At 39.6% G+C, this 24,051-nt stretch overlaps 1 protein-coding gene across 2 annotated transcripts; it reads left to right on the top strand.

Annotated features, from left to right (window-relative positions):
- Nucleotides 1-1,514: 1,514 nt before the first annotated feature.
- On the top strand, nt 1,515-21,867 carry COMMD6 (COMM domain containing 6). 2 transcript variants are annotated; one of them, XR_004346719.1, is made up of 5 exons: nt 1,515-1,614; nt 1,703-1,714; nt 12,207-12,359; nt 14,679-14,977; nt 20,101-21,867. XR_004346719.1 is itself a non-coding variant. In XM_032611624.1 (4 exons), exons 1-4 carry the CDS (start codon nt 1,573-1,575, stop codon nt 14,727-14,729), a joined length of 258 nt encoding a protein of 85 aa, XP_032467515.1. In that variant the 5' UTR covers nt 1,515-1,572; the 3' UTR covers nt 14,730-15,234. The 2 variants fall into 2 exon arrangements, 1 of the variants encoding a protein (XP_032467515.1); XM_032611624.1 differs by lacking the exon at nt 20,101-21,867 and having other exon boundaries at nt 14,679-15,234.
- The last annotated feature ends 2,184 nt before the right edge of the window (nt 21,868-24,051 follow it).

Raw genomic sequence — 24,051 nt, 5'->3', positions numbered from 1 at the left:
TGAAAAATTGTCCGTATCTGATCAGAAATCACGACTAACATAATATTGTTGTGTTTCTATAAGCCAGGCCCTTAATCTATTTAGGTCTCATTTTTAAAATGAGACTCTATACGTTCCCCTTAAGCCAAAGGTTAAAAAGTATGTCGTGCAGCTTTCAGGTGAATGTGTGACTCGGCCAGATGAGCTGAAAGAAGAATGTGGGACAGTGACAATATGGAACATATAAAACCTATCTAAATGCATTGCCGTTCAGTTTCTGATAGAGTTTGTCTTACTTGCTTTGTTTTGTTTTAAATATGTAGGTCCGTCAAATTTGGCGCCAAATCTAACAATCTGTGGTACGTACTCTGCTTTAAGCTCTAAAACCTCTATGATTCTAGCATCAGTGATCATGCTTATTCTCCGTTCTGCATCGTTGCTCAGGCTGCCCGTGGATTTCCACCACTATCTACTTCCCCCAACACCCCTGCAACACACACAAACACACACACAATCATCCATATTTTTCAGTAGCCTGGAGTATAAATAGAACATTCAATTAGCACAAGGCAGCTGGAAAAGGATCTCAGCAGGTACACTGGGAGCGCTAAACCCCTCTGGAGTTCTCTGAAATTAGATTGCAGACCGTAAATTAAAAACAGAGTGTGAAGTTTTATCTATTAGTTAGCTGATATTGCTTAACATTCCTGAATTTCCATTTTCTCAACTTTAAAATGGAGATAATTTGTGATCTAGATAACTTATAGGCTTCTTTTGAGGCCCGACTATCACGACGATGATAATAGGAGCTGGTATTTGAGTACTCGCTATGTTCAGGAACTTTGCTATGTGCTTTACATATGGGATCTCACAGAACCTTTCATAAAGCCTTGTGAGACAAATATCTACAGCCTGAGTTTTACAGATTAGAAAGCCGATCTCCAGAAAGTCTACCTTTACTCAAGGCGTACAGTTGAGTGGCAGAGGGTTTTAGATTCAGGCCTATGTGTCTATAAAGCTCCCAGCACTTCGTGTTATCCTCCACGAAGGAGGGTAACAAAAAGCATGCCCACCCCACCTCCAACCTAGGCCAGTGAAATGAATCCGAGTGACAGAAGTTAATCATAAAACTAAACGTCCCATTGGCATCTCCCTCGCAGGACAAACATCTGTGGGGAAGGAGGAGCGATTGTCCCACAGCTTTCAAACTCGGTTAACATCAATTTCTAACAAGTCTGCGCAGCTGCAAGTCTGCGCTCGCTCAAAGGGCTCCTGGGCTGCAGGCAGGAAGAGTCCACGTCCATAGCATAAGTAGGGGGGCGACGGCACCTAAAAGATAATCTATCCTTCCCTTCACAAGGTATCCGCCAGTTTTCGGACCTTTTCCCCTACAGTGTATCCGTTGTTACTGATAGGCTCCATAAAACTGATGTCTAATTGAGATTAAGGATGAGGTATACAAAGATATTTCTGCCCTTCTCCCCCCACGTCCGCTGCGTGCGACGGGCCGCGAGGGGCGGGAAGAGGAAGCGGAAGAGGTGGTGGTCCCGGGAGCTTCCACCTGAGTCGGTGGAGGGATTCCGGGGCGCTGCTATGGAGGGGTGTAGCGAGCCACAGCTGGATGCTAAGGCCAAGGTAAGACCTGGCCTGGAAGAAGCCGGGGCAGTGGGCTCCGGAGCAAGAAAGATCGTTCCCTAAATTGTGTTTTCTGCTTCCATTTCAGGTCACCAACCAGGTGAGTGAGTGGCCATCCCTCGCGGCCTCCGCCGGCCTCGGCTGGACAAGTGGCGGGCGGCTGCACCTGGTCCTCCGCCCGCCTCTGGCAGCCGCGGGACGATGCCACCGTGAGCCTTCCCCAGCTCAACCCCAAATCAAGGCCCATGTCCGTGAGCCCGTGACTTTCCTCCCGCCACCCTGCATTGCTCCTTCCACTTGGCTTCTGAGGTAGTAGCCACTGTCATTGTAATGTAATCTTCCCCACCCACTCCAGCCCGAAGAGTACAGACCAAATATTGTTAAGCGCCGTTGATTCGATACTAGGTACATAGTATTTGGGGATGTAATACATAGAAGAAATTATCAAAATTTCCAAAGATAGCTGCGCAAACATTTTCTTAAGTCTTTAAAAAGCAGTTTGTGGAAGAGGGAGAGTTTACCTCTTTAACCTTTCAGTGTCTGTTTTTTTTTATGCTTGGAATAAGAATTTGATTTTTAAAGTATGTCTTAGGACTGTCTTTTTGTTCTGAGTGTTCCTGTCCTGTTTCAGCTAATAAACTGTTTTTAGGCAAATAGCTTATAACACTTCCCAGAAGAAGAGTACTAAAACTAGAGTATTTGAAATACAGGAGTTACCCAGGACCACAAAGTGTAAGAAAGGGCTGGGATAAATAATGAGAACACGGGGGCTGAGAGATGTCCTTTGACTGCTCTCTGACATCTGTCTCCAGCTGATCTTTTTGTTTTTGAGGATTCCTGGGAGATAGGGGGAAACTCAGATAGCAGTCACCCCCCTGTCTGGCTTTGCTCTGAGTTACTGCTCAATAACTTTGACTCAATCTCTCAGAAATCATCTTATCCATTTATTATACTTACATTAAGTCATATGTTTGCATAAGGTATCCTGAAACTGAATTACAGCAGATTATAGGGTTTTAAAAGTTGAACCTTTTGGGGGTGTGTGTAGGGGGAGGTGTGTTTAAAACAACACAAATTTATTCTTATAGTGCTGGAGATCAGAAGTCCAAAATTAGTCTTGTGGGACTAAAGCCAAGGTGCCAGCAGGGCTGTGTTCCTTTTGGAGGTTTTAAGGGAGAATCTGCTTCCTTGTCTGTTTCAGCTTCTAGAGGCTGCCTGTGTTCCTTAGCAATGGCATCTACTTCCATCTTCAAAGCACATCCTTCCAGCCCCTGCTTCTGTCATCACTTCTCTTTCTGCCAGCATCATCATATTGCCTTCTCTGATTCTGACCCTCCTGCCGCCTTCTTATAAAGCCCAACGTGTGCCTTAAAATAAATGAAAAGCTGAATAGACTGAAAAATGAACAGTTCTTCTTGGATAAGTCAGAAAAGAGAGGTCACAGAGCAAACTCCTATCTCCCAAATTGGAGAGACAGGTGAATACAGAGAAGCACAACTTAACCAGAACAGAAACCTCCGTGAAAACCAGTGCTAGGGGTAGGAAAACCTAAACCATAATTGATGAATTACTGGAGGCTCAGCATGGACAAGGCCGAGTTAAAATCTCAGGCACCCACCTACACCCCAGCCATTACGGGGACCTCACACTTTTGTGAGTTTTACCTCCAGGAACTCTGTTTTTTTTTGCGGTACGCGGGCCTCTCACTGTTGTGGCCTCTCCCATTGCGGAGCACAGGCTCCGGACGCGCAGGCTCAGCGGCCATGGCTCACGGGCCCAGCCGCTCTGCGGCACGTGGGATCTTCCCGGACCGGGGCACGAACTCGTGTCCCCCGCCTCGGCAGGCGGACTCTCACCCGCTGCGCCACCAGGGAAGCCCCAGGAACTCTTAAATTGAACCTTTTTATTCATAGTTCATGATGTGTTTTTTAAATATTATATTGCTAGACAAAATGATTATGTGGATTCAGCAGTCTTGTAGGGGGGAAAAGCCTTGACCTAGCAGTAAGTCATTTCTGTTTGTAGTATATGCTTTTTAAATGTACCAGATATAGCTAATTTTTAGGGCTAACACTAGTTTAAATTCCTTGAGCTATAACACCTTCTTTCTTTCTTTAAATATTTCTCACCAATATAAGAATCAGCGAGGCTAACTGGGACCACACCTCCCGTGAGAGTGCAGACCCCGCATACAATCCATCAGAATACTGTTTTCTCTACCTTTAAAAATATTCTCTAAATTTACCTCGCCTTGCTGCCACCTGAGTCCCAAGCACCACCCCCTTGTGTAGATACCGTAATGGTCTCCCAATTGAGTCTTTTTGTTTTCCTTCTTAAACTTAATGCCCTGTTCATCAATCTGGAGGAGACTTTTGCGGTCTAAGTTAGACCAGGTCTTTTCCCTGCTCGAAGCCATTTAAGAGAGTACTGTCTCACTAGAAAAATGTCTTAAGTATTTTCCTTGACCTAAAGGCCCTTCAAAAAGTGTTTCTTTGTCTCTTACCTCTCTTCCTAGCTCACGCCACTCCAGCCATGCGGGCCTCATTGTTGTTCCCTGCGCAGGCCAGGCATGCATCTCCCTCTGTCCAGAATGCTCGTTTCTCCAGTTATTCTTGTGGCTTTTTCCTTCACTTTACTCAGGTGTCTTTCTATTCAAAACCTACCTCCTCACAGAGGTCTCCCCCAGGCTCTATCTAAATAGACTTCCTGGTCACTCTGTCCCCTTACCTGCGTTTAAAAAAATTCTTTTTATAACACTTAGTACAACGACACTGTATATATATTTGCTTATTGTCTGTCTTCCCTACTAGAACGTAAGTTCCTGAGGTCAGGAACCCTTTGTTTTATTTTTTATAGTCCCAGTGCCTAGAACATAGTATCGTTTTGTAAATATTTAACTGAATATTGGGGCATAGAGACATAGTAACTTGCCCAAAGCCACATGGGTAGAAGGTAGCAGAGCTGAGATTCAAACTCAGGTCTGTCTAACTTCAGAGTCTGAACTTGTTAAATTTAGCAAACCATCGTGCTACCTTGTCCAGCACCAGAAGGTCTAAGGTTATTCATTACTTCACATTCTGATGCTGATAATCACTGTTTTGAAGTAATTCATGGTTCTTCTTTATAGATGTCTAGTTAGAACTCCTTATCATAGATGAATGATTGTTCCTGTTGTTGCCACATTTCATTGTTTTCCTGCTTGCCAGTGTTATGGTATAAATCAACAGAAATATGTATATTGACGCACAATATCTAGTGCCATTTTCCCTCTTCCGTATATGAGACAGTGACTTAAGTTTTTGTACAGTTTGTGTAATAGTTCGTAAACGTACGGCTGTTTTTGTTCTTCTGTGTGTCCTGTTGGGTGCTACAAGTCATGTAAGGATGTATGAACTCCCCTCAGGGAGTTTACGGCCTAGTAGATGGTGGGGGAGAGAGACAGATCCACAGATGACTACTATTCAAGTCAGAAGCTCTAAGTGCTGGGGTGTAAGAAGCGACGTGACCATTCATAGAAAAGTTGAGGAAACCAGGAAAGACTTTACAGAGCAAGTAGAATTTGAGAGGAGTTTTGAATTTTAAATAGGTGTTTGAGAGTTGTATTCCAAGAGGAGTGAGCAGCATGAGCAAAGGTTTGAAGACTGAAAGATAATTTAAAGAGAGGATGCGGGGCTTCCCTGGTGGTGCAGTGGTTGAGAGTCCGCCTGCCGATGCAGGGGACACGGGTTTGAGCCCCGGTCCGGGAAGATCCCACATGCCGCGGAGCGGCTGGGCCCGTGAGCCATGGCCGCTGAGCCTGCGCGTCCGGAGCCTGTGCCCCGCAATGGGAGAGGCGACAGCAGTGAGAGGCCCGCGTACCGCAAAAAAATAAAAATAAAAATAAAAAGAGGATGCGGTCCAGCTTGAGCACGAGTGGGAAAGCTGTTTGGGACTATGCTGTGAGATGACTTAAGTGCTAGGGGAAGGGTTAACTAGTTCCTGAGGCAGTAGACATTACAGGTTTTTGACCTGTGATATTAGATTTCGTAAGTTTATAAGTAGTGTTTAGAGTCCATCCTGTAGATTGGAACTGAGGAAGACTCTAGGCAAGAAACTGATTAGGAGGCTGCAGTAAAATTGAAGGCAAGCCTTTTAAAAGGCTCTGTAACAGTGAGATTGGGAAGGAGGGAATAAATGTCAGTGGCATTGGCCGAAATAAAATCTTGAGTACCTAGCGATTCATAAATGTTTTGTGTAAGGGAGAGAGAAAAATCAAAGTTGACTGAAGTTTCAAACCTGAGTCACTTAGAAAATGGGGGTCATCAGAAAAGAAATGAGGATTAAAAACCATTTTGAGGAAAGCTGATACTTGTTTTGTGTTGCATGACAGTAGTACTGTGAACTTACTAGTAGCGATTGTGTTTAATGGGAAACGCTTTCGTTCTCTGGATTATTTTTACTGGTGGTATTAACACTAACCAAATATGAAACATTGTTTTGATTATTTGTGTTTGCTACAATTTCTATAAACCAATATAGTTCAGATTGTATAGTTTTGAGAATTCATTTTTGATAAATCGTATATCGTAGTAAGTTTATTAACAAAGCTATTTTCAGCTAGTTGTGTTTGCTCTGTTTTAGTTATCTGTCACCACATAACAAAGCACCCTAAACGTAGTGACTTAAAACAGTTGTTTAATTGTCTCTCATAGTCTTTGGGTTAACTGGGCTTAGCTGGGTGGTGGTTTCTACTCCTTATCGTGTCAGCTGGGGCTTCAGTCATCTAGGAGCCTTCAGTCATCTAGGAGCCTTAGCTGGGTGGAAGTGAAGAGGGCTCACTCACATGCTAGTCATGACTTGGGCTGTGAGCTGAGCTAGAGCTGATCATTGGCGTGACTCGGTTCTCCTTCATGTGGGTGCTCACATCATGGTGGCTGGGTTCCAAGAAGGAGAGTCCCAAGAGCCAGCATTCCATGAAGAAGGAAGGACACACTTCCAGTTCTCCTAAGGCCTAGGCTCAAAGATTCCAGAACACCTCTTCTGCCATATTCTACTTGTCAAAACAATCACAGGCACAGCTCAGATTCGTGCAGAGAGAAAATAAGCTCCACTTCTTGATGTGAAGAGTGACATGTACTTACAGAGCAGGGTGGAATTAATTGCTGGCGGCTATCTTTGGAGACCAGTTACCACATACCCCAGAACTTCTAAACCATTCAACAGATATTTATTTGAATATTCACTTTCTATCAGATAATGTTCTAATAGATTCAGTAGTAACTGGATTCATAATGCTATTTCCTTGGGGACACAGGGGATGAATAAGTTAACATAATTTTAGAAACCGTTAAGTGCTGTGAAGAAAATCAGAGCATGGATGAAGGTGCCGTTGAGCAAGATGAGAAAGGCTAATGACTTAGCAAAAGTTGTCCACTTAGGCTAGAGCTAATATGAATTTTCAAGTAGAAATTTGCTAATAACTCATGCCATAATCAATATCTGCAGATACAAAGTACGAAGCAGAGTTTAGCACAGCACTGTCCAATAGACCTTTCTACGATGATGGAAATGTTCTCTGTTGGCGCTGTCCAGTATGGTAGCACTAGCCACACATGGCTCTTGAGCACTTTGTACGTGGCTAGTCCAACTGAGGAGCTGAATCTTTTATTCATTTTAAATTAATTTAAATAGTTACAGTTGGCTAGTGGCTACTATACTGGACAGTTCAGGCCTAGCATTTAGAAGATGCCAAACACTCTTGCCCTGTCCCAGACCTGTCTACTTTCTTGACCTATTAGGACTTGGTTTAATTCTGAATGGTAGTCATGTTGCAGCTAGGTATAGTGAAAAAGGCATGGAATATGGAATCAGACAAATTTGGGTTTGAATACCAGCTCTATTAGTGTATCCTTGGATGAGTTTAATCAGTCTTTTCCTTGTAGTACTTTGGGAGAGATTAATGTGTGCAGAATGCTTAACATTCTTTCCATTTGAAAACTTTCATTTAAAAAAGGAGAGAACATAAAAGTGTGTATTTTGTGACTGTAGCTATTAAAAATTGCATACAAAGACTAGAAATGGGGACACAGGAATATGAACATAGTTTTTAAGATGATGGAGTTTAACACTTTACACGATTATTTAAAAAATTTTCTCCTGTTATGTTTTGAAAAATAAAAATTAAATTTAAACTGAAATGGTCTTAAAAATTTTTTTCTTTGTAGACAGTTTGTTTGTTTTTTTCTGCGGTACGCGGGCCTCTCACTGCTGTGGCCTCTCCCGCTGTGGAGCACAGGCTCCGGACGCGCAGGCTCAGCGGCCGCCATGGCTCACGGGCCCAGCCGCTCCGTGGCATGTGGGATCTTCCCGGACCGGGGCACGAACCCGTGTCCCCTGCATCGGCAGGCAGACTGTCAACCACTGCGCCACCAGGGAAGCCCCTGTACACGGTTTTTATAGTGATGTTTTTATGTTAACAGTAACTTCAGCCACCATATCAACTATTTTTAGTGTGACAGACTACAGCTAATTTCTTTGTTTACCTCTTAATCTACATTTGCTTTTTGATTATTTTTCTTCTTTGTATTCATTTTACTTCTGGTTATTCCTATATTTTTTTACTACTAGCTTTTTTTCTCTGTACATTTTTCTTTTTAAATCATTTACTTAATTCTACAAGAATTTTGAGGCTACTTCATTCTTACTTCATTCTTAATATTCTCCATAGTGATGTTCGCCCTGTTCTGATTTTTTTGTTTTTTCTTTTTTTATTCTTTTTAAAATCTCCTCTGTAGTTAATTCCTATTTAAGGCTCAATCACACTTATTAGAAGGTTTGCTTTTATTGATAATTTGTATTTAAATGTTCAGTTCAGAATTTGGGAAATTCTCATCCCATAACCCTAATCCCAGCTCTTGTACTCATGAATACCAACTTCGCACAGTAAATGGCAGCTCTCCCAATTTCCCCACCTGCCAGCTTCACCACTGTAATGGTCAGTGAATTCCAACATTGTGTTCCTTAATTGCTTTTCTGCTTAAAATGTTCTGGATAATCCAGAGTTTTATTTCATACTTTTAGAGTCAAATAAGCAATGTTTTATCTCCCATTTTACTATGGACAGTAAAAATGGAACTTCTTGCATCAAGGAGTTGTATGGGGCAAATATGTTTAAAAAGTGTTAAGTTACTTTCTTGAATATCACCATTGAACTGATATAAAACTATCTCTAATCATGAACTCCCATGAATTCTGTTCTTGAATTTTTATCCACTTATTGAACATTCCTATTTAGATATTCCTTATCACTTTTTAAAAAATTGTATTGGAGTATAATTTACAATGTTGTGTTAGTTTCAGGTGTACAGCAAAGTGATTCAGTTATACATATATTCATTCTTTTTTAGATTCTTTTCTCATATAGGTTAATGATCACTTCTTGATAATACTTTTGGCCTTAAAATATAAAAAGTCCTGATTCATATATGATATATTCTCCCAGTCATCTGGGCTCAAAATTTTAAGGTTGTCTTTGATACCTCCCTTAACTGTAGATGATCATCAAGACCTAGTGATCCATTCTTCACAGGATCAGCTTCATCCTACTTGTCACATATCCTAGGTTCCTCTGCATACATGTGGATTCAACCAACTGCAGACCGTGTAGTACTGTAGTATTTACTATTGAAAAGTATCTGTGTATAAGTGGACCCCTGCAGTTCAAACCCACATCGTTTAAGGGTCAACTGTAAATGAGAGTATTCTGAAAACTTGTACAATTTGCAAAAAATTACTGGCTTCTTGATTCTTGATCTCTTGTCAGCCTTATTTTCCATACTTCCTTATAAGAGCCTTTCACTTTGAGACAGTGTGCTCTATCCCTCAGCCAGATATGAACTACTTTTATCTCTAGTTGGTTCAGCTTAATATTTATTAAGCACTTATTCTTTGCTAGGTGTGTATTTATGGAATATATAAATAAAACAAATTTTTTTCCTCTCAATTTCAGTTCTGTTATTCTTCAAAACTGAGCTCTATCTCCTCTGAAGCTTTCCTTTGATCACCTACCCTAAATAAATTTTTCCTTTCAGCCAGAAATGTGGAGCTCACTGACATATCCTCCCCTCCCCCTGCTATATGTGCAAGATAACATCTATACCAAAACGTGCAGAACAATTGGACTGTTTAATGAATAATTTTACTTTTTCCAGTTTTATTGAGATATAATTGAAATACAGCTCTGCATAATGACTTGACATACATATACTGCAAAATGATTACCACAGTACATCTAGTTAACCTCCATCCCCTCAAATAGTTACCAAAAAAATGGGTAATTTAAAGGTGAACATCTGTGTCACTACAATCAAAACTCAAGAAATCGAACATTACCAGTACCCCAGAAGCCCACCACACGCCCCTTCCCAATCACATCTCTCCCGCCCTCCTCCCTAGAGGTAATAATTATCCTTTTGTGATAGTCATATTCTTGCTTCTTTTTATAGTTTTGCCATCTGTGTATGCATCACTAAACAGTATTATGTTTCCTGTTTCTCAAGTTTAAGTGCATGGAATCACATAACTTTTTGACTTGTTTCTTTCAGGATTTTTGGTGTTAAGTGTAGCTGAAGTTCATTCATTTTCATTGCTGTACAGCATTTCATTTGTCCATTTTATTACTGATGAACATCTGGGTTTATAGGTTAGGGCTATTTTGAATATAGCTGCTAGGAACATTCTCACATAAGCATCCTGTTTTTCCTTTTTTAAAATATTTATTTATTTTTGGCAGCTTTGGGTGTTCATTGCTGTGCACGGGCTTTCTTTAGTTGTGGCGAGCAGGGGCTACTGTTCGTTGCGGTGGGTGGGCTTCTTATTACAGTGGCTTTTGTTGTTGCGAAGCACAGGCTCTAGGCTGGTGGGCTTTAGTAGTTGTGGCACATGGGCTCAGTAGTTGTGGCACGCAGGCTCTAGAGCACAGGCTCAGTAGTTAATGGCGCACGGGCTTAGTTGCCCTGTGGCATGTGGGATCCTCCCGGACCAGGGCTCGAACCCCTGTCCCCTGTATTGGCAGGTAGATTCTTAACTACTGTGCCACCAGGGAAGCCCCAAGTATACTGTTTTTCTAGGTTATATCCCTAATAATTGAATCACCGGATCACCGGATATGCGTAACTGCAGTTTAAGTAAAGCCAATTTTCCGAAAGATTGACCCAATTTAGACTTCCATCTACAGCACTGTGATACATCCTTTCTTGCCAGTTTTAGAATCATCAGACTTAAAATTTTGCCATTTTGGTAGGTGTGTAGTGGTATCTCTTTGTGTTTTAAATTTGCATTTCCCTGTTTCCTTTCCATATGCTTATTAGCTGTTTGTAGTTCTTTTCTTATTAACCTACTATCCTTTCTCTATTTTTGTATGGGAAACTTTAATTTAAGAAGTACCTGTACAGTCTTTTTACTTATCAAAGATGTTAACCTTTTATCGGGACCAGCCTGGCCTTCATGCTGTAGCTGGTTCGTCTAATGCCAGTATGAAGACAGGAGGAAATTTTGGTCCTTACACTAATCCCACCTTTTATAAAACTTTTTTTATTAATATGTAAAGCTATTTGCCCAGTAAGCATTCATTTGGTAGCAAAAGGTATCAGTCAATAGGCAGGTATTTTTTGTGAGTGCCTGCTAGGTACTACATATCTTTCGAAGCTTTGGGAACAAGACACAAAATTCCTCCATTTATTGTCTTATGTTTTAAACTCAGTATTAAGGGCTGCATTTATCCAGTCCTGTTTTATGCCATGGCAACACTGAACAATCATTGAAAAGAATTAGCTAGAAGGTATTGAGGCAACCAGTAGTCAATAAGCATGTAATCATTGGAGTCAAACAGACTTTGGTTTCAGTTATGAGTCCAGAAATGTGTGACTTTGTGCATATTATGTAAGCTCTCTGAAATTCAGTTTTGTCACCTGCAAAATGGAAATAATAGCCTATAATGTTATGATGATTCAGTGAGGCATTAAATACATGTAAACTGCATAGCACATCACGTGGCAGGTATCCATCATCAACAGTGATGAAATCTAAAACCACCTTCCCCAATAGTGTAAGGTTTCATGTCAAGGACTGTGGTGAGGAAAGAAACTGGTATGGTTCCCATGTATGCCTCAATCACATATGAAGATGGTATATAACTCATCTTCCATTTTAGGACTTTTGGGTTGTGGAATGGGGCAAGGCATATGTGGAACAGGAAAATGAGATAAGAGATGGTCCAAAATGTTTGGAGTCCCCTTAAGTACAGGAGCAAAATGAAAAGAAAACCGGTACTGCCACATCTACCTCCATAACACATCAGGTGGAGACTTTTGTTTTTGTTTTTTCCCTTTTGTAATTATGACAGTGTTGTTTTCCAACCCTGTTTATATCCCTTATTGCCTCTCTCTGTGTTCATTTGATTATTATATCCCCCTAACAATATGAAAATGGAGATATTTTCTTTTATTCTGACTGGCCTTGAAATTAAAACTTGAATATGAGAGCAGTAAAATTGAATAAATATCTTCATTCAGGGCAATATTATAACTGGTGTATTGTGTACTGTTTCATTACAGCTAATAGATTTTCAGTGGAAGCTGGGTGTGGCTGTGAGCTCAGACAGCTGCAGATCACTTAAGTATCCTTACGTTGCAGTGATGCTCAAAGTGGCAGATCATTCAGGCCAAGTAAAGAACAAGTCCTTCGAAATGACAATTCCACAGTTTCAGGTTTGTGATAAAACTCATTCAGTTTAGCCATTGTTCTGTAATTACTGCTTAAAAAGATACATAAAATCTTCTTTAAGAGAAAATTTTAACTGTTTTTATTTGCAATTGTTTTGATGTGCTTTACATGCAAAAGATCTGGATTGGCTTTATTTGGGAATTTGATAAATTATTTTCAATATTTTCAATATAATATGCTGAATTTGTATACTGACACTCCATCACTTTCAAGGACTCATCTGTGAGTGTGTTTAAGAAATTCGCATCTTTTCTAGCAGGATATTTACTTTGCATTTAACTGTTTTATTCTTCTTAGGCTTAATATTCAAGAGTGATTAAGCTAAATGAATCTTACCTTTGAGCAGTATTGACCCTGAATTTTCTGACTAATAATGTTTACAAAATGTAGATCAGACCACTAGTACTTGATGGCTAATTTTATCTGCTAGGGATTAGAGTAACTCAATAGTTTATTTATAGAATCATGTTATATATATTATTATTATTATTATTTTTAGTGTCCAATATTATATATATTATTATTCTACCTCTTTTCTGTAAGCAAGAAAGGAAGAAAGGGGGTGGATGAGAAATCATTTTCTTTTCAATGTACATATAGGGAAATGCTTTGTCTTTGGCTAGTTTAACTGGCCTTAGAGTTTTGTTTTTATTTGTTTTGATCCCTTTGGTGAGTGAACAGATATGAATTCTTTCTTATAGCATACTCTCTGTTACCATGAATTCCAATTTTTTTAGATTCCACATATAAGTGAGATCATGCAGTATTGTCCTTCTGTGTCTGGCTTATTTTACTTAGCATAATGTCCTCCAGGTTCACCCATGTTGTCAAAAATAGCAGGATTTCCTTCTTTTTAAAGGATGAATAGTATACTGTTGTGTATATATACACACCACATTTTCTTTATCCATTCATCTGTCAACAGACACTTGGGTTGTTTCCATACCTTGCTATTGTGAGTAATGTTGCATTGAATGTGGGAGTGCAGATAACTTTTTGAGGTAGTGGTTTTATTTCCTTTGGATATATACCCAGAAGTGAGATTTGTGGGTTATATTGTAGTTCTGTTTTACAAATTACATTTTAAGGATGTTCTCTCCTTTTGATTGCTATTTTTAGAACAGCTGTGTCTGCTGTAGAACAAAAAAGGGTCACAGATTCATTATTTTTAATGCTAAATGGTGTCTTGGAAGCAAATTAGGACTTGGTTGGAAGGAAATAAATGTAGTGTATTGTGATATGTGAGTAGCTTTCAACTGAACATAAAGACCAAATCTACTTCAAAAAGGAATATAGGTTTCAGTCCTTTTGTAATTCATAATACTGGCCTAATTCTTATTTTTCTTTGCCACATTTGTGCTCCCTGATTCCACCTCTTAAAATTTTTTTCTCATAGTAAAAAGATCACAAATGGGGCAACTCTTTTAGAGGTAGTTTTTACGTGGCTTACAGCTAACCAGGCAAACAGCCTGTTAGTCACATTATAGGACTGAGCGCCAAGGAGCATTCTTTGAGCTTTTGACTTTTATCTTTCTAGTAGCTGAAATTATGATCATGAGTATATATTTTTTAAGAGATGGTTACTTCCTCCTTCGTTCCATAATAAACTTACATATGAGTTAAAACAAAATACAGATACTATTTTAAGTAGCAAAATAGAGAATTAAGTCCAAAGAAGAGGGAAAATACAAGGATGTGAATCATTAGAGTATATCAAATTTGCTTCCTACTTCTCGGCAAGTAGAGGATAAGAAAGGAAAACAGAATTTGATCCCTTTTTTATCTGATGTTTTATCTGATGACTTCTACAGGAGAACTTCCATACCAGCTTAGTTTTTAATTGAAAGAAATAAGCTTCTACCATGTAAGCTACTGTCAGTGTTGGGTCCCTCTTAGTATAACTGACAAGACAGCCCCTATCACCCTGAAATGCACTCTTTCACTGTATTAAAAGTGGTTCAGAGCCTGGGAACCGATCTGTCATTTTTTTAAAGTCTTCATTGTTGAGAACAGTGCTGGGCATTTAATAAATCTTTCTGTTGTGATCTCAAAGAACTTTGTTGGATTCTTTTAAAAAGCTTATTTATGAGCTAATTATCCAACTCTACAGTAGTATTTTTGCTTGCACCAAATTACACCTGTTTGTTTCTTATAGTAACTTTCGAATAATAATAGTTGAGGAAGTAACATTAAAATGCAAACTTAATATGTTCTAGAGCCTCTGCTGGTTAGATATAATTAAAAGAACTACTTAAATAGCCTCTAAAAGCAAAATTAATATTGTTTTTCCCCTTTCTCTCCAGAATTTCTACAGACAGTTCAAGGAAATTGCTGCAGTTATTGAAACTGTGTGAAAACTGATTACTTTGTTGATGAATTGCTACCATCATTCTAAAATCATGGACTTTACTTTCTGCAACAAAACTGCCTAAGGATCAAATGATATTTATTGAATGAAAATTATACTTTTGATTTTCCATTTTTTTAAATAATAAAAAAGAAAATCAGACAAACAGGAATTACAAAGTGGTGATCGCTGCACACTTTGTGAATATACTAAGAGCCACTGAATTGGAAACTTTAAAGGGTGAAGAACTCTGTGGTATGTGAATTATATCTTAATGAAAAATAAATCAGACAAACAGTTGAATGATATTAAAAGCAGCACAAGTTTATGTATTAGACCAATAGTTTTAAAAATTACTGGTAATATTACCCATTTTATAAACAAGCTCTTCCTTTTTAGCATTCATTTTTTTATTGATGTATAGTTGATTTACAATATTATATTAGTTTCAGATGTACAACATGGTAATTCAAACTTTTTAGAGATTATACTCCATTTATGGTTATTATAAAGTATTGGCTATATTCTTTGTGCTGTGCTGTACAATGTATCCTTGTAGCTTATTTATTTCTTTATTACTTTTTTTAAAAAATTATTTATTTATTTTATTTTATTTTTGGCTGTGGTGGGTCTTCGTTGCTGCACGTGGGCTTTTCTCTAGTTGCGGTGAGTGGGGGCTCCTCTTCGTTGTGTGGGCTTCTTGTTGCGGTGGCTTCTCTAGTTGCAGAGCCCAGGCTCTAGGTGCTCAGGCTTCAGTAGTTGTGGCACTCGGGCTCAGTAGTTGTGGCACACGGGCTTAATTTCTCCACAGCATGTGGGATCTTCCCGGACCAGGGCTCGAACCCGTGTCCTCTGCATTGGCAGGTGGATTTTTAACCACTGTTCCACCAAGGAAGCCCCAATAGTCTTTATTTTAAAGTCTATTTTATCTGATACGAGTGTTGCTACTCCAGCTTTCTTTTGATTTCCATTTGCATGGAATGTCTTTTTCCATCCCTTCACTTTCAGTCTGTATGTGTTCCAAGGTCTGAAGTGGGTCTCTTGTAGACAGCATATATAGAGGTCTTTTTTTTGTATCCATTCAGCCAGTCTGTGTCTTTTGGTTGGGGCATTTAATCCATTTACATTCAAGGTTATTATCAATACGTATGTTCCTATTACCATTTTCTTAATTGTTTTGGGTTTGTTTTTGTGGGTCCTTTTCTTTTCTTGCATTTCCTGCCTAGAGAAGTTTCTTTACCATTTGTTGTAAAGCTGGTTTTGTGGTGCTGAATTCTCTTAGCTTTTGCTTGTCTGAAAAGCTTTTGACTTCTCCATCGAAACTGAATGAGATCCTTGCTGGGTAGAGTAATCTTGGTTGTAGGTTTCTCTTTCATCACTTTAAGTATATTCTGCCACTCCCTTCTGGCCGGCAGAGTTTCTGCTGAAAAATCAGCTGATAACCTTATGGGGATTCCTTTGTATGTTATTTTTTGTTTTTCCCTTGCTGCTTTTAATATTTTTTTCTTGAATTTAATTTTTGTTAGTTTGATTAATATGTGTCCTGGTGTGTTTTTCCTAGGGTTTATCCTGTATGGGAGTCTCTTTTTCCTGGACTTAGGTGACTATTTCCTTTCCCATGTTAGGGAAGTTTTCGACTATAATCTCTTCAAATATTTTCTTAGACCCTTTCTTTTTCTCTTCTTCTTCTGGGACCCCTATAATTCGAATGTTGATGCGTTTAGTGTTGTCCCAGAAGTCTCTGAGACTGTCTTCAATTCTTTTCATTCTTTTTTCTTTATTCTGCTCCTTGGCAGTTATTTCCACCGTTTTGTCTTCCAGCTCACTTATTTGTTCTTCTGCCTCAGTTACTCTGTTATTGATTCCTTCTAGTGTATTTTTATTTCAGTTATTGTGCTGTTCATCTGTTTGTTTGTTCTTTAGTTCTTCTAGATCTTTGTTAAACATTTCTTCTATGTTCTCAATCTATGCCTCCATTCTGTTTCCGAGATTCTGGACCATCTTACTGTCATTACTCTGAATTCTTTTTCAGGTAGGTTGCCTATTTCCTGTTCATTTATTTGGTCTTGTAGGTTTTTACCTTGCTCCTTCATCTGTGACATATTATTTTGCTGTCTCATTTTCTTTTTTTTTTTTAATGAGTGGGATTGTGTTCCTGTCTTACTGGTTGTTTGGCCTCAGGCTTCCAACACTGGAATTTTTAGGCTGTTGAGTAGAGCTGGGTCTTGGTACTGAGATGAGGAACTCCGTGAGACCTCACTCCATTGAATATTCCCTGGGGTCTTTCTGTTAGTTCAGTGGTTCAGACTTGGAGCTCCCACTGCAGGAGCTTTGGCCCAACCCCCCGGCTCATGAACCAAGATCCCTCAATGTGCATGGGGTGGAAAAAAGAAAAAAAAAAAAAAAGTAACAAAGTAAAAAATAAAATTAGACTGGGAAACTAACAGATATATTAGGAAGAATATAAAAATATGAATCAACAACCAGAAGGTACGTCAGTACCACAATAGTAAAAAAGAGGAGGAGGGAAAAGAAAAGAAAAAAGTGGGGGGAGGCCTTGGCTGTGGAGGGTGGGGCCTAAGCAAGGGCGAGGTTTGGGTGGTGGGTGGGGCCAATGCTCAGGACCCACAGGACTGGAAAAGGCCCTGGGGGCTATGGGGGGTGGGGCTTAGGCTCAAGGAACAGAAGGGGCCCAGGAGTGCCCCCCAACCCTGGTCTCAGAGGGCAGGGGACCTCACCTGGGAGCCAGGCTTCCTGGGCTTGAGTGGGCGGGGCAGACGCCCTCCTCTCTTCTCCCGCTCCTCCAGCCTGCAAGAGCCCATGCCTCCTGCCTCTCCTGACCTTCCCGGCCTCCCTTCTATGCCCCCAGGACCAATTCGGTTGTCAGGGGGGACCTTGGAGGGCAGAGGACCAGCCTGGGAGCTCAGCAGGCTCCCCTGGCCCGAGTGGTCGGGGCAATCAACCTCTCCACGCCTCTCCTGATCTCCCCAGCTTCAGGGGTGCCCATCCTGTCTGGCCTCCACTTCTCCTTCCCCCGCAGTCCCCCTTCATCCTACCAGTTCACTTTGGGGTTCCTCGCGTCTTCTTGGGCATCAGAGTCCCCCACCAGCGGTTGGCAGGTGCCCTAGTTGTGGGGAGACGCTAACTCTTCGTCTTCCCACACAGTCATCTTGACTCCGCCTCTCTAAACAAACTCTTACATAGAGTCCTTTATAGTCTTATATATAATGTATATATGAATGACAAAAGTAGTATTTGATTAGGATAATGTTACTGTACAAATTCAATTTTATGACGTTAACTTATGAAAGCAATCCGAAGAGTGAGGCTGCTCCTCCAACATTTGGAATCAGGTTAGGGTTGGTCATTGCTCCCTTATTTTAGCCAAGTATTCAGATGTTTCTGTTATTAATATTTGTAGAAAGTTCAAATATGTGCACAGACATAGAAAAATAAATTTTATTATGAGTTTATGTACAACTGAGTTAACCTGGTAACACAAGTTATTGTGTTAGATGGTCTCTTTTGAATTTAGATTTATAAAACAGTTGTTAAAATATTTTATAAAACCACAGCAATCAATACTGTATGGCATTGCTCAGGAAAATAAACAGATCACTGGAATAGACTAGGTGGCCTAGAAATAGATCAAGATATTTGGGACAAAGATGATATTTCAGTTGGGTGAGAAAACAGGATTGATTTAATAAATGGTACTAGCAGTCTCAACACATGCAAAAGTAAGTTCCAGATGAATTAATGATTTAACTATAAAAGATAGAAATTAGACGTTTTATAGAATATGTTAACTAAGGCTTGGGAAGCAGCAACACCACAGCTATAACGTAAAACAAATATATTTGAAATGTAAGAATTAAAAAATTATATGTGGGAAAAAATGGGTCATAAACAAAGATAAAAGACAAATGCTAGGTTGATGTATAAGTTAGTACTTAGTCTGGAAACAAATTGCTTTAAGTATTTCAAGTAGGAAGAGGTTTTATACAAGAAATGAGATGTTCACTAAACTCTCAGAAAGACTGAGGGAACAAGTCAGGAGAAATCGTTGCTGGCTTTTAGAAAATCCGGTAATGCAGGAACTTCAGGGAAAGCCCCTGCCAGTAATCTCTGCAGAATGCAGGATGTCACCTGGAAGCAGCTACAGGCCATTTCTGCCAAGTGTCAACATGTTAGAATGAAATAAAGGCTGCTTGCTTTCTTCACCTTTTCTAGTTTCAGTGAGAGTGCCTCTCATTGGTGGAAGTTAAACCAGGACCCTGTTGACACAGGAATCTGGTCAGTGGAGTTTCTAGTCTTTTAGTACCTTTGGGAGATTTAGAAAAGCAAGAAAGGTGCTGAATATTCCTACTCTGCTGACAGAAATAGGAGTTGTCATGGCCTTTTTTGTGAAGTGATAGACATACACACATTATATAGAATTTCACAGCCCAGAAATTTCAGTCCAGAAATATATCCTTTGGAGTAAAGCCACCCATACGGTAAGGCCCCTACATACGAACCTTCAAGCTGTGAACTTTCAGAGATGCGAACATGCATTCGCGTGTCCAGTCACGTAAGTCAGTTCATGTGTCTGGTGTACGTTGTCACATGCGTACATCCTCTGCAAGTGTGCTTTTGTGTACTTTACAGTACTGTATAGAGTACAGTAGTACAGTATCTTGATTTCAAGCCCAGGATGTCATCTATGACGAGAAAAAAAGTAGCTACTACCCAGACATCACTGGATCATTTTTTCAAGAGGGTGGATAGAATTGAATCCAGCAAGGAGCCAGAACCTGTGCCATCAGTGTCAGGTGTGAGTGAAATTGCAGCTTGCTCTCCGTCTCCTGCTGCTGACGATCCTTCAGCTCTGCCACCTCCCACCTCCTCTTCCTCCTCCACTCAGTAACTCTTACTGCCTGTTCCCTCGATGCTAGCCCCTGTATGCCCACTGTTGTACTGTACTACTGTATTTTTCAAGGTACTGCGCTGTAAGATTAAAAATGTTTTATTTTTTGTGTTTTATGTTATTTGTGTGAAAAGTATTATAAACCTATTATAGTACAGTACTATATAGCCGACTGTGTTACTTGGGTACCTAGGCTAACTTTGTTGGACTTACAAACAAATTGGACTTAATGAATGCGCTCTTGGAACGGAACTCGTTCATATGTAGGGACTTACTGTGTATAAAAATATTTGCAAAATTGACTAAATGTTCATCCAGTTCCTGTTAGGGCACACAGGAAGACTGCATTTCCCAGCCTCCCTTGCAATTAGGTTGGGACCTCATGATTGGGTTGTAGCCAGTGGAATCTGGGCAGAAGTGTCCTAACATACATCCAGTCTTTGTCATAAACCTTTCCTTGTCTTCCAAGCTCTCTCCCGTGTTGACTGCTGGAAACGAAGAAATCTGAGATAGGGAAACCATAAGATGGAGCCCCAGAATCACGATTGGAGGCAAACTCATAGTAACAGCCTGACTTGCACCAGACAGTGATGTGAGCTAGAAACAAACTCTTGTGGTAAGCTGGTGAGATTTTTAGAGTGTTCATTAACAACAGCAAGTGAGCATAAACTTGAATAGCACAAGATATTTGTATGAAGATTTTTATTGTAGCATTTCCCCAAGCGGTGAAAAGTAAAATAAAGGGAGCAGTGACTGTCAATAAAGAAATGGTTGAATAAATTCATCATATCTATGTTACAGCATATCATATACCTGCCGTTATCAATATGTATTAACAATACATTTGCTATTATCAACACATATTGTTGTTTCATAAAACTGGAAAATGCACTCAATATATATTTGAATTCTTAATGGAAAATTAAGGAAAGATGTTTACCATGTTGTAAGCATTGATGGAGAGGGTATCTGGAGAGGGAGAGGAAGAGCAGTTAAAAAAATTTTTTTCAAATCCATAATGCATTATAAGAAAATATGTATCATTGTTTTTAAGAAATACTTGATAAAAATGTTTGCTTTTTAATTATGCTTCTGAAAAGTTCTTATAGTTCTTTTTGTGGTACAATGTATCCTTATTTTAACAAATGGTATAGTGTGTCTCCAAATCAGGATAGACAAACCTGAAATACATCAAACGTAGGCCTCGCTGTGCTATAGAAATCCTGACCGCAGCTGGGTCTGATATTTTGGCTGGTATCACTGCAAGAAACTTCATTTCTTCCACTTACCTTTGTTTCCTCTTCTGAGCCTCCCTGTTGGGAATTTAAGTCCTCTTCACACCCTGTCAGCATTTCTGCAGATCTCCTGTGTGAATCCACTTTCTTTCTTGGTCCTCTGCTCGGTAGCATACTGTGGTGAGGAGTGCGGGCCCACTGCCTACTGCTGTCCACCCATGTACTCAAGTCCCACCAGCCTGAAGAGTTAGCCAACTGGTCATTCATCCTTACCAGCTGCCCATAGACTACTCTATTACCCACCCTCTGCATAGTAGCACATTAAAGATTTAGGATTAGGAGAAGACAAAGTCCCCTTTCTATCCCTTTCTCTGTCCTTTGGGGTACCAACTTCATTGTATCCCCAGAAATCAAAGTAGAAACCTGCCCACCCAATCTGGGTCAAAAGCGCACACTTGCCTTCACAGACTGTGCTTATGGTCTTTCCATCTCCCACTCACCCCAGTTTAACACCCTCCATCTTCCGCCCCCTTCTCATTTGCAGTGTTGCAAAGAGGCCCAAAGAAAGCCCTTGGCTCAAACACTGGGTGATGGATTTGATTAGAATAAATTTAAATTGCATGTTTAAATTTATCTTTTGAATTTGAAAGGCAAGTTTTTTTCATAATATAGTGTTATACTGTTTTCACTGAAGATGTCTATTTTGCTTATGAGTTTAATGAGCTTCACCTGGCTGGCCTGGGAATTAACCACTGTTTGTAACAACATTTCTGTGGGAAAATGTGTTTCAAGTTTCAAACACTTGACTTAAATGTAAACTTTTGGAAAATACTTGATTCTCAAGTTGGAAAATGATTAATGAGCATTTAGTTTCTAAAAAGAAATAGATTATCCCCAAGCTCATCAAGCAAAACCCAAATACTTTCAGATATTCTGCTACCAAGACAGGTTAACATACATATCAGATTTATGTGGAAAGAAGGCAAGATAGTCACATTAAATTAAAGGTGTTGAAATTTCCATCATGCTGGTGCTTCGTTTTTAAAAGTACTTAAGCAGAATTATCTTTTCAAATAAGTTTTTTCAAATATTTATTTACTTATTCATTTATTTATTTATTTTTTATTATTTTTAAATTTTTGGCTGCATTGGGTCTTTGTTTCTGCGTGCGGGCTTTCTCTAGTTGCGGCGAGCGGGGGCTACTCTTTGTTGTGGTGCATGGGCTTCTCATTGCAGTGGCTTCTCGTTGCGGAGCACGGGCTCTAGGTGTGCAAGCTTCAGTAGTTGTGGCACGCGGGCTCAGTAGTTGTGGCACGCGGGCTTAGCTGCTCCACGGCATGTGGGATCTTTCCGGGATCTTCCCGGACCAGGGATCGAACCCATGTCCCCTGCCTTGGCAGGCAGATTCTTAACCACTGCGCCACCAGGGAAGTCCCTCAAATAATTTAAAAAATTTATTTTGTACTTTAGATTTTAAAAAATAAACTTTGTTTCTTTCAAGTTTTAGATTTATAGAAAAATTGCAAAGATAGTACAGAAAGTTCCCATATACCCCACACCATTTCCCCTGTTAACATCTTATGGTACATTTGTTATAATTGATGAACCACTATTGATACATTAGGTTTCCTCGGTTTATACCTAATATATTTTTCTGTTCCAGGATCCCATCTAGGACATGATATTACATTTAGTCATCATGTCTCCTTGAGCTTCTCTTGTCTGCGACAGTTTCTCAGACTTTCCTTAGTTTTGTTGACCTTGGCAGTTTTGAGGAGTACTCAAACTGGTCAGGTATGTTGTAGGATGTGCCTCATTTGGGATCTGTCTGATGTTTTTCCGAACTGGAGTTATGGGTATCACAGATAGAAAGTGCATTTTCCTCACTTCATATCAAGGGTACCTACTAGCAACATAATTTATGAGTGTTCATGAGGGTGTTGATAACCTGGCTGAAGTAATGACTGTTTCTCCACTGTAAAGTTACTTGTCCACCTGCTTTTTTCCATACTTTACTCTTGGAAGGAAGTCACTACCTGCAGGCTATACTTAAGGAATGTGGAGTTATGTTCCCCTTCTTTTATGGTGAAGTATCTACATATTTTATTTGGAATTCTGGGAGAGATTCATCTCTTCTCCCCATTATTAATGTACTCATTCATTTATCTGTAACAGTACAAAGTCATGGATATTTATTTTATACTTGGGGTTACAATTGAATACACTTTTTCCTCAAGTCATTCCAACTTTGACTCTTGGGAGCTCTTTCATTTGGCTGCTGTGCCCCTTTGACACACCCCCGCCAACTTTAAAAAAATTTTTGAGCACTGCTTTCTGACACTTATCACTACAAGATGCTCCAGGCTCACCTTGTGTGTTTGAATCAGTCATTACTCCCAAAGAACCCTCATTCTTTTTATTAGACAGTGGTACTAGAAACCAAGGTCTGGGTGCTAGATAGGTTATGTATTGTAGATTTTGAGATCATTAAAACTTAGAAGTCTTTCATGATATTTGTACATCAAATCATTATGCTGTACACTTAAACTTATGTAGTACTGTATGTCAGTTATAGCTCAATAAAAACAGAAAGAAAAAAACTTTAAAAATTAAAAAAATACCCTTAGAAGTCTGATGCACAGCATGGTGACTATAGTTAACAATACTGGACTGTATATTTGAAAGTTGCTAAGAGAGTAGATCTTAAAAGCTGTCACCACAAGAAAAAAATACAAACTATGTGAGGTGATGGATGTTAACTTATTGTGGTAATCATTCCCTGGTATATACATATATCAAATCATTATGTTGTGAACATTAAATTAATACAATGTTATATTACCAATTATATCTCAGTAAAACTGGGGGGAAATTTAGAAATCGAAAGAAGGAGTTCTCCTGCTGAGATAGGTCTCTCCACAAAGTCCAGCTCATGTTTTAGGATTGGTGAAAATGATGACCTGAACTCAGCTAATGTTATTATCCTTCAGTTTACAATTTGAACCAGCTAACAACAAACAGGGCAAGATAATATATATGAGATCATGGATGCAAGAGAGTGCATGTGTCTTCCCGGTGAGATGGGCTAAATAAGATAGTTGGTATGGTGGCTAGAGAGGGCTCCAGGCTCCTTCTGTGTAGTTGACCAGCCATTCTCACGCATGGCTTCCACCTTGTGAAAAACA

Source organism: Phocoena sinus, chromosome 18 (genome assembly GCF_008692025.1).
Source record: "Phocoena sinus isolate mPhoSin1 chromosome 18, mPhoSin1.pri, whole genome shotgun sequence".
Lineage (NCBI taxonomy): Eukaryota > Metazoa > Chordata > Mammalia > Artiodactyla > Phocoenidae > Phocoena > Phocoena sinus.
Note: the sequence above shows the minus strand (reverse complement) of the source record. Positions and strands in the feature narration are given on the sequence as shown.

Bases quoted from the DNA above. Each gene is read 5' to 3' on its own strand.
- COMMD6 (XM_032611624.1), top strand. From the start codon at position 1,573: ATGGAGGGGTGTAGCGAGCCACAGCTGGATGCTAAGGCCAAG. The intron at 12,360-14,678 runs GTTTGTGATAAA...CTTTCTCTCCAG, and splicing joins TGACAATTCCACAGTTTCAG to AATTTCTACAGACAGTTCAA.